At 44.2% G+C, this 10,632-nt stretch overlaps 1 protein-coding gene across 1 annotated transcript in view; it reads left to right on the top strand.

Annotated features, from left to right (window-relative positions):
- LOC102005923 (apolipoprotein L3-like) overlaps positions 1–10,332 on the top strand; it is a 28,338-nt gene extending 18,006 nt beyond the window's left edge. The window contains exons 2-4 of the mRNA XM_005379647.2: positions 543–620; positions 4,180–4,306; positions 8,865–10,332. Of these exons, the coding sequence (XP_005379704.1) occupies positions 599–620; positions 4,180–4,306; positions 8,865–9,726 (1,011 nt within the window). The 5' untranslated portion in view covers positions 543–598 and the 3' untranslated portion in view covers positions 9,727–10,332. The remainder of the gene's footprint in view (positions 1–542; positions 621–4,179; positions 4,307–8,864) is intronic.
- The last annotated feature ends 300 nt before the right edge of the window (positions 10,333–10,632 follow it).

The raw sequence follows: 10,632 nt of genomic DNA, 5'->3' as shown, positions 1-10,632 counted from the left end.
GATATCAATATGTAATACAACAAGCATTGTTAATTCCCTACCACTTTGTTTGTAACTCCGTACTGTCTGTGCTGTTCTTTTGCTATGTTGTAAAATGTTGTCTGTCTGTTAATGTTTTCCTCCTTTCATTTTTAAAAGAAAAAAAGAAAAAAGAAAAAAACACTAGCCATTCTCAACAGTGAACATAAATGTTCCAGCCTCAGGACCTTTCTAGAACCTTCCAGCCCATCTGATTTTCTGTGTATGGATTGTGTTGTTTTCTATATGGCAGTGTCCTCAACTGCTTCCCTCCTCCTATACCTCACAGGACCGGAGACCTCTGCCTTGACTGAGGTGAGGGCATGGGGATTTGGAGCTGAGTGACGGCCTTTCTTTAAATTGCAGCCACACAGCCCAGGGGACATAGAAGACACTGGGTACAGTCCATCTGGGCTTTTCCTGCCATTCAGGAGGGAACTGCAGGACCAGTGGCTCCTTGCTACTGAAAACTGTTGCCCCCTCTGGTTCCCATTCCATCCCACAACTTGTTCTCTTCCCTCCAGCCTGGAAGACCGAGGGAGCTGAAAGGAAAACCTCTCAGAGACATCCCACTGATACCATGGCGAGTGCACCCTCCCCAGGTACTCGTTTCCTCTGCCAGTTCTTGCTCACAAACTGGACTGAAATGGCACCAGTGAAGCTAAGCTGTCCTGTGGCGGAGTTGATGATGGGGAAGAGGAGCCCCAAGAAAGACCCATGGGTCTCCAAACCCTGGGTCTGTGGGGCTTCCCTCCCAACCCTCTCCTCAGGGCCAGAGTCCAGGTGCTCACTTCCTCCCTGTCCTGCCTCCCAGCCAAGGCCTTAGGTGGGGACGGACATCCTTGGAAAAGCAGAGGGTGGGGGAACGAGCAAACGGGACTGCAGCTGGAAGAGTGGGAGAGGAGGTGACAGTGACCTGCAGGGTCCCCTTGCCTGCCACCTACACAGTGTTCCTGGCTGACCTGAGGACACTGCCCATGAGGAGGCCACACCCTTCAGCTCTTTTCCTTTGGGGCCCACTGCTCTGAGTGGGTTAATAGTAACCCCGACTGCCATCAAACTGGACCCCATGTGTCCCTTTGCCACCTGCCATCTGTATGACTGGAAGCCCTTACCTCCTTCATCTGTCACATGAGAACAACTTTTCCCATGGTGTTGTGAGGGTCAGATATAACATGGACACGGTCAGGATAGTGCCTCGCACACAGTAGGTCTCTCTCCCCTCCCAGCACCCTGTTAATCTGAGGTGGGCACTTCCCCCTCATTTGGACCTGTGTGTGCCCACCTGGCCTGTGCTACCCATGATTCTCACCTGCTGACCAGGTGTGACTGCCCCAGGTGGAGACTGGATTCTAATTATCTCATAGAAAAGAAAAGTTTGAAACTCACACAAAAAGTCAACAACCCCCACTTACCCAAATCAGTGCCACCTTCTTTTAGTTCTGTTTTCAGCCCCCTAGCTCGGGTGCCCAAGTGTGTTCCTCAGTTCTTCTCCAGTCTGACAGAAAACTGTGCTGCCAGTAGCCAGGGTGAGAATAAAAGGGGATGGGAAGATCGGATGATACCTTGTCCCCAGAAGGCCCTGGAATTCCTGCAGGAGTGTGGGGCTGGTGGATTCCTCAGGATAAGTTCTTGTTTAGTAACTAGGCCAGCCAGGGGTCAAAGGTGCCTGGGGAACCAGGTGTCCTGAGACGTGGAGAGATCACAAGGATGACAGCAGGAGTCCACCTGCCCTTGCGCCACCAACTTGGAAAATCCCCTTCACTGCCACCCTTAGAGCCTGCATCAGTAAGAGAAATCCTCTTTGTGATAGTTATATACTCAATAGTGGGTGGACTGAAGCTTTACTTTTAAGTTTTAAAAAACACAGGCATATTATAGAATAGAATGTGAAAAATCTTAATTTATAGAAATTTTAATTTATATTTTGAGGGATTTTTATTTGACTCAGTGTCTCACTATGTAGTTCAGGGTGCACTTGGGCACACAATGTAGCCCAGGCTGACCTCAAACGTGCAGTGATCCTCTTGTCTCAACCTCCCAAGTACTGAGATTACAGGTGTGTGCCACCACACCCAGCCTGGATTCTTTTTTTGAGAGAGAGGTTCTCGTTATTGTTCCCCAGACTGCTCTCAAACTCCTAGGTTCAGGTGATCCTCCTGCTTCAGCTTCCCAAGTGCTGGGACTACAGGCGTGTGTGATCATGTCTGGCTAGGAATTTTTAAAGCATGTGTCTTCAAAGTAATGTTCAAAAAATATTGACCTATTAGTCCTTCATTCAGATCTTGAGCTTTCTACTTGCTGACATTGGTCAGTCACTTCCTGTCTGTGTTCCGTTTTCTTCTGCGAAGTAAGAACAACACCTCTCGTGTGTGTATACTGCAGGAAATACATTTACATTAGGTCCTGGTACACACATAAATGTATTCTACTCACTAATTCTTAATCTGCAATTCCATTACTTCCAAATCCTTGCAAAATACATACTTTTAAGACAGTAGACTGGGCTCTACCAAATTGAGTTTATTTATACCCATTACACTATTTATCTCACACAATGGGAACATGCATTCTGAGTCATTGTCAAAACATTAATGCATTTATTTACTAGGATTAATATACTGATATGCTCTGTTTTCCCTTTTTGAAACTTAGAGATCCTATTTAATTGAATATTTCAAAACAGTTAGCAAAGAGGATTTTGAGCGTTCTCAACCCAAAGAAATGATAATGTGTACATACCCTGAAGTATCACACTGTAGCCCGTAAGTGAATGAAAATGTCATGTGACAATTAACAATAAAATTAGAAATTATTTTTCAATGATTTTAAAAAGTTAAAAAATTCTGAATTCCTAAGCATCTCTTGGTCCTCAGAATTTAGATAAGGATAAAATATAAAATACAGTGACACCTCAGTTCGTGAATACTTCTATTTTAGAACAATTCAGTTCACAAACAGAAGCATTTGGAAAAATTTTTCTTCTGTTCCTGACTCCACATTGGGTGATAAACAGGACTGTGGCCAACTTCCCCAGAACTGTGGAATGAATTGACTTCATGAGCCAAGTTACCACTGAATATTAAATATATATATATATTATATTTAAATTATATATTTATTTATATATATCTGAAGTAATTCACAAAAGCAATACTCACCCCTACTATCTTTAATAGAGTCAGACATTGTCAAATCCATTTTCTTTTCAAAATGCTGCTCTTAACCCAATAAACTAATTTCAGAGCCCAAAGATGTGTTGAAAATCACATTGTGAAGACAGAGAACACAGTGTTTGATGCAGGCTGCAGTAGGTACATGATCTAGAGAAGCCATCGTTGGAACTTTCCCACTTTCCCTGGGTGGAGAAGTTCAATTTCTGATTGTGCTGAGTGTTAAAAAAAAATCACTGAAACAATTTATTTCTCTACAGAGCACCATGACACTGCCAAGCATGGCCACTCACATTCATAATCCCAGGTCATGGCAGGCTGAGGCAGGAGGATCAAACATTTGAGGTCAGCCTGGGCAACTAAGTAAGACCCTATCACAACATAAGATACAAAGAGCAAAGCACTTGACTAGCACTTGTCAGGACGGGGTTATATTCACAGAACAAAAATAAATAAATAAATAAATAAAAGCAGCATGCACTTGCCTGATGTGTTAGTCCTCCAGGCTGCATCACAAACACCTCAGGCTGGTGGCTTAAACAAAAGATGCCTCTTTTCCCATGCTTCTGGTAGACCAAGTCCAAGGTTAACGTGGAGCAGGGTCAGTTTCTGGTTTGCACAGTGCACCTTCTCACTGTGTGTTCATGGCCTTTCTCTGTGCAAGAAGATGGAGAGGGGGACAGAGATCTAGGGTCTCCCCATCTTTTATGAGGACACCAATCCTACTGATCAGACCCCTCTTACGACCTCATTTAATCTAAGTTACTTTACATCCTTAAAGAAATTTATCTCCAAATATAAGTACAGGACGATAGGGCTTCAACATATGAATTTTAGGCCACAACTCAATCCATAATACAGATGACTCCACCAAAATCACCCTATGTGATAGCTGCTCAGAAGGATGAACTTTGAAGCCTCTGTACTCGAGGCTATTCACACTCTACCACACTGTCTTCCAACTTCATTCTTCCTTCTTCCCAACTAGAGAGCAACAGCTTTATTAAGCACATCGTTGAATGTTTGCTGACCACAGTGAGCAAAGAGGATCTGCAGCAGCTGCTGACCCAAGATGAAGCCTGGGGCATTGTTAAGACAAAGGCTCAATTGTCCAGGTGAGCTCTAGGGGGAACCCCAACAATGCTACCCAGACCCTGCTGGGCCAGCCTTCTCCAGGAAGATGCACCTCCTCCAGAAAGCTTCCAGTGGTTGGGGTTGAGGGTGCCCCCTCTGAACAGTTCTTGAGAGATATTTCCTCCATGTCATCACTGCCAGTAAATGGCCTTGAGTTAAAGGTAGATGGTGCTCATGGTGGGCAGGATGCTTTCTGCTGTCTACTAGTAATGTGACCTTTGAAGTTACTTCTCCACGTTCTTCCTTCATTTCTTTATCCATTATTCTTTATTGTGAGAAAAATAAGATAATGCATGGAAAGTGCTTCACATATGACTCACACACAGTGGATGCTCCAGAAATGTTGGCTATTTAAAAAGCCTAGTGAGGAGAGAGCAGAGCCAAGCATCCTTCCCTTGATGTTAGAAGCCAAGGTGGACTTCCTTTGGGACTAGCCCAAAAAATCTAGACATACATTGCTGGGGATTCGAGTTTGGGGCATTTATCTCCCATCTGATGGATCATACAAGAACAGTAGGATCCTTCTGTGGTCAGGAGGTAGACTTGGATGGAGGAGAGGTAGATAGGGCTGAGCGGGACCCTTGCTATCTCTGCCAGTTCCAGGGCTCCAGGTTCATGTCTTGGAAAACACTGTCCTCTGCTCCATGGGACCAGACCTCCAATGTGAAAGCACTGAGGTGAAGGCTTGGGAACAAGATGTGAGGCAGAGGAGGAAAAGAAAATACAAGCACCCTTCCCAAAGACCCAGATTGACCTGTACCAAGTTCAGAGCCAGGACTCAGGATGCAGCAAGAGAAGAGGTAGAACAGAGCAGCAGTAAGAATGCTGGGGCCAAAGAACTGGAACCATATTGAGGTGAGATAGGTGCTGATGAAGCAAAGGATGGATGGCAAGCGCAAGGTCGTGAGTTTGGTTCCCGGTACCGGAGAAAAACCAAAAAAAAAAAACAAAAAACAAAACAAAAAAAAAAGCAAAGGATGGAGAGGCCATGGGCACAGCAGAGGATACATGAGGGGGGAAGGGGCCCTTTGCTCCCATTCTGCTATGACCCATCACTGACAGGAATAGAGGGCTATACGTCCTGCCTGGGTGCTGGGGAGCTCTCCACAGCCATTGAAACTCTCGTCTGTGCTACATAAAGTAGCCTCTGACCAACAGAAAGGCAGTTTGGCCAGCGACAACTTGGCAAGTCAGAATGGTCTGCTGCTGATTTTGTGTAACTCAGGAGTCTGAGGAAACTCAAAAGTCCTCCCCTAGAGTGTCACTGGCCAGCATGGATTCTTAGTGGCATCTCCTCTTTGAAGATAGAAGCCACAAAGGACTTGCTTGGAAGGTGGAAATCAGACATGTGCTGGTTCTGGAGCTTCTTCTCCACTGCTGATAACTGTTATCATTGCCCATTATCCTTCTTAGGGAGGAGGTTCCCACAAGCCCCACCAGTGTTACCAATTAGCTTAGGGTTATTTTGCTCAGTTCCTGTAGAAAGCATGAATTGGTAAAATGTAGCCCCTTTAAAGGTAACAGCCCTGAGCTTTGAATGCCAGTAACCACCAGCTCATCGAGTCAGGAGTCCTCCTCATTGTGCAAGCCAGCAGCTCCAGGCAGGTCTCAGACACACTTCAGACACCTTCAGTGTTACAGCTCTAGCTCCTGGCTACATTCAGCGCTAGGGGCCTTAAAGTTACCAGCTCCGAGAGCAGAGACTCAGAATGCTGTGCTCAAGATAAAAAGCACAAAAAAGGCAAGAACAGGCCCTGAGAAAGGTTTTGTTAGGACTTATTATAAGATGAAACAGCACACAAGCTGAATCCACTATGCATATGAAGAGTTGACTCATAAGAATAAAAGGTGGGATCAAGACTGTGCAGTGTTAAATTTTCTTTTGGGTTATGAAGATTGAAGGGACCCTCATGTATCATCAGGAGGAGCACTGTGGAGAGGCAGAATCATCTTGAAAAGCTTCAGCAGAGTCATCCAGATAGGCTTCAGGGTGGAGTCATCTGGCTTAAGTCCCACACTGAAGCTTGTTGTCACCAAAGTAAATATCTCCAGAGCAGCTTCAGGCACCTGACGTAGCCCAGTTACCACAAGGTGTTTGGTGGGGGTAGATAAATAAAGAAATACCTCTTGGGGTACATCAGGCCCATCCCCCAGGAGGCAAATAGTTTCTGTAGAATCCTGTTCAAATTCAGGTCTCTCTCTGTTTTGTTTTGTTTTGTTTTGTTTTGTTTTTGCTTTTTTTCTGGTACTGGGAATCGGACTCAAGACCTTGCGCTTGCCAGGCAGGTGCTGTGCCACTGAGCTAAATCCCCAGCCCCAAATGCAGGTCTCTTATAAGTTACCAATTCATATAGATGGGTCTCCGATTCTCTTGTCTTTGCACATGGCTGTGACTGCACACATATGAAGCTGTCACCAATGAAGGTGTCATGCTGCTCACCCTGAAGTTGGGGATGACAGCCACTGGGTCAGGTGTCAGTAAGATGGGGAGAGAATTAAGGGGGAGCCAGGCGTCTGCTTCCTGTCAACCGGGGTAGCAGCTGGACCTGGTGATCATCCACTGTGAAGGACAAAGGGCACCAGGAATTGGGGAAGAGCTGAGGGCAGAGCAAATTACACACACAGTCCTTCTAGCTCTGGGGTGCTTTTTTAATATTAAGTTCTCAGCATTAGCCAAACTGCAAAGTCTACAGACACAGCCCCAGACCATCCTTTTATTTGACACCAACTGCAAATGTGGGAAATTCCCCCATCCACCCACAAATCTGATGACATATTAGAACTTACTGAAGGCAGTTAGGACACAGTCACAGGTTATGATAGAGAAAGGACACAAGTTAAAATCGCCCAGAGGAAGGGACACATAGGATGGAATCTGGAAGGGGTTCAAGCATGACTGTCCACTGTCCTCAGGACACAGTGCAGTTCTGAATTTAATGGGTAGCAGTTCACGTGGAGGATGGCCAACCAGGGAGGCTGAACCTATGAAAGAGAAACTTACTCTGACGCATGTGAAACCAGCCAGAGAAACTTTGTTCGGGACCATTGCACTGGGAGAGAGAGATGAGGACCACACTGGATACAGTAAAGACCCCGGGAATTTACGGCCAAAAGGCAGAGTGAGGTGCACTAGAGAGCCAGTTCTAACAGGGACATTGAGAATAGGAGGTTCTTTGATGCTGCTTTAACAGAGTTCTTCCTAAAGGAAGGTCCAAGACTAAACACCAAAGGTCTGGAGTGGGAACATGGTCAGATATGAAGAGTGGGATTCTCATCACCCCAATTTGGTGGGACTCTTGCTAAGCATGGGTGATCCCAGCCCAGCAGGCAAAGAATGCACCTGGAAGGCCAAGGTCACAGCCTAGTTGGGAAAAGGCTGAGAAGGGCCTAACTGAATTTTGGTCAAATAAACAATTTTTAACAGCACAAGCCTCGGCGCCTTGGGTTTTGGTTGGAGCTGGACACATATGTCCTCATAGATGACCCTGTGTCTCCCTCCTCTCCCAGAAGTCAGTGCCTTTAATCTCCACTTCCTAAAGAGGTCCGAAGTGATCCCAAAATCCCCATGATATGTTCCATTCTTCACAGGGAGCATCTTTTATGAGAAATGTTTGAGAATAGAAGTATTTTAGAATTAGATTTTGTATGTTTTGAAATGTATTCATTGATACATCATGAGCTGTCTTGGGGATTAGACTCAGGGATAAACAGGAAATTCATGCATTTATGTTTTGTTTTGTTTTTCTTCCAGTACCAGGAATTGAACTCACAACCTTGCGCTTGCCAGGCAGGTGCTTTGCCACTGAGCAAAATCCCCAGTCCCGCGTTTATGTCTCTTGACATCTTATACACACATTGTGATGGTAATGTTACAGAATGCTTTTAGCCTGTCTGTATCTTTACTGTGATCTGACCCATGAGATTAGATGCGGAACTTTCCACTTGTGACATCATGTCAGTGCTCAAAGGGTTTCATATTTTAGTGTATTTCAATTTAGGATTTTTGGGTTAGAGCTGCTCAATCTGTATTGTCTTGTGGACAAATCCCAAGCAAACACATGCACTTCTAGCAGGTAGGACATTTCAGGGGCTGATTTCCCAATAGCTCTGGGCAAAACAAAGGCTTATTGTTGAGTGGGGTTAACTCTTCACTACACACTAGACAAGGTTCTCTGAATTAAGGAGATTTTTTCCTTCCAGTCCACTAGCTTTGTTCACCTACAGTGTTTGAGCTCTAAAAATATTTTGATAGTGATAGGATTGACCTTGAACAGGAAGGTGTCTTTATCAAATGCCTCCCACTACAGAGGTTTTAAGATGGCTTTTACTCATTGTCCTTTTTGTTGAATAAAAACCAAGGAGCGTCTATGATGTGTTAAACATGTTCGCCATTGAAGGAAAAATTCTGTACACCTGTAAAATTCTTTTCCATTTGATTTACAATAAATGCTGTGTGACTTATGCATAATCAATCTGCTGGAGCCCTTTTTACAAATGAAACAAGTGCCTTTCTTAATCACTTAATATTTGCTGTTTCAGGGAAGAAGCAGATAAACTACATGAAACTCTGAAGGAGCGCACAGCAGACATGGCTATGGAGGATGAGGACAGGCTCCAAAAAGTCCAGCAGACTAAGGAGAGGTTTTCAGCTGCATTTCCAAAGCTGAAAGAGGAGGTAGAAGAAGACATAGAAAAGCTCCGCGCACTTGCAGACCAGCTTGATCAGGTGCACCGGGGCTGTACCGTCTCCAATGTGGTGGCTGGATCTACCACAGCTGCCTCTGCAGTCCTTGGTTTGGCTCTGGCACCTTTCACAGCAGGTATTAGTGGGATCCTCACAGGAGCAAGGACAGCGCTGGGAGTAGCAAGTGGTGTGACCAGTTTTTCCACTAGCATAGTGGACTCCACAAACATATCTTCAACTGAAAGTGAAGCTAGGGGCTTGGTTTCAAACATCATGGACAAACTGAAAGGGTTCATACAGGAAATAGGTTATATCCCACCCAAAGTCATTTCCTCAACTGAATATTGGAGCCAATTTCTGGAAGACATTGGAAAGACCATAGATGTCATCAAGCAGGCTAAGGGTGACCTTCACTTAATATTCAGTGCCACATACAACATGATGTTTAGAAATATCTTGTTTGAAAGTGGTATGCCTTTGAATGTGGTCTTTCAACACTCAGGTCGGATCATGAAAATAGCAGAAGCCCTCCTCAGAGTTGTCAACGTTTTCTTCTTTGTGATAGATATGATCGATCTTGCAGGGAACTCAAAGCATTTGCAAGAGGGGGCAAAATCAGAGTATGCTGAAGAGCTGCGGCAGTGGGCTCAGGCACTGCAAAACCATTTGAAGGACCTGGAGGAGATCCAGAAATGGATGTCAGAGTCACATCAGTGACTCCCTCTCTTCAGCAGTGCAGAGGTCAGGGGAGATGTGCTGGACAAAGCTTGAGCAATAGCAAGGTATTTTATTAGCAAGCAAAGAGAACTCACCATCATAAGGTCTGTCCTGGCATACAGGAGGGCAAGAAACAAAGTCTTATCCCAGTCAAGTTTGCCTTTTTCATAAATCTTAGCTCATGTTCTTAAATTTGAAGTGAATCCTTGCTTCCTATCTAAAGGCCATTCTATTCAAGACTACTAAAAATAAGTTCTCATGTATTGTTTTCTGAGTCGATTTGATGATCATGTAACCTGATAGTCTCACACTTGGCCCACATCTGTGGGTCTGATCCGCTTCCTCCCAATTCGCGTGCATTGCTGGCACTAATCGGGAGCATGCACCTCAGCAGTGTTACTAAGATGTATCTGACTCAGTAAGATGTGTGTGCGTCAGCTGTGTTAAGAGGTAAAAGATCAAACTGCACCTTAATCCTAATCATTAAACTATGAATATGGCTAATACTAAAAAGCCATTACACAGCTCCTTTATGACACATTGCATGTTTTTTAAAAAAATATGTCATTGTGTTGTTTGATCAGTTGTATTTGGAAAATAATTTAATAGTTGTGCCACACATGATTTTCTTATAAATTCTTTATTGTCTTTTAGGGATATAAATATGTTTTTACCTTTATAAAATATACAATACACTTGAAATGTGAATCAAACAAATAGATAAGATTTCTTAATTTTTCTTTACTTAGTTTTGATTGAAAAAGAAATAAAGGGGCTGGGGATTTAGCTCAGCGGCAAAAAGTGCCTGCCTGGCAAGCGCAAGGTCGTGAGTTCGGTTCCTGGTACCGGAGAAAAACCAAAAAAAAAAAAAAAAAAAAAAAAAAAAAAAAAGAAAAAGAAATAAAA

The sequence above is a fragment of the Chinchilla lanigera genome, unplaced genomic scaffold, assembly GCF_000276665.1.
Source record: "Chinchilla lanigera isolate Chin_1 unplaced genomic scaffold, ChiLan1.0 scaffold00012, whole genome shotgun sequence".
NCBI lineage: Eukaryota > Metazoa > Chordata > Mammalia > Rodentia > Chinchillidae > Chinchilla > Chinchilla lanigera.
This window is presented reverse-complemented; position numbering and strand designations above follow the sequence as displayed.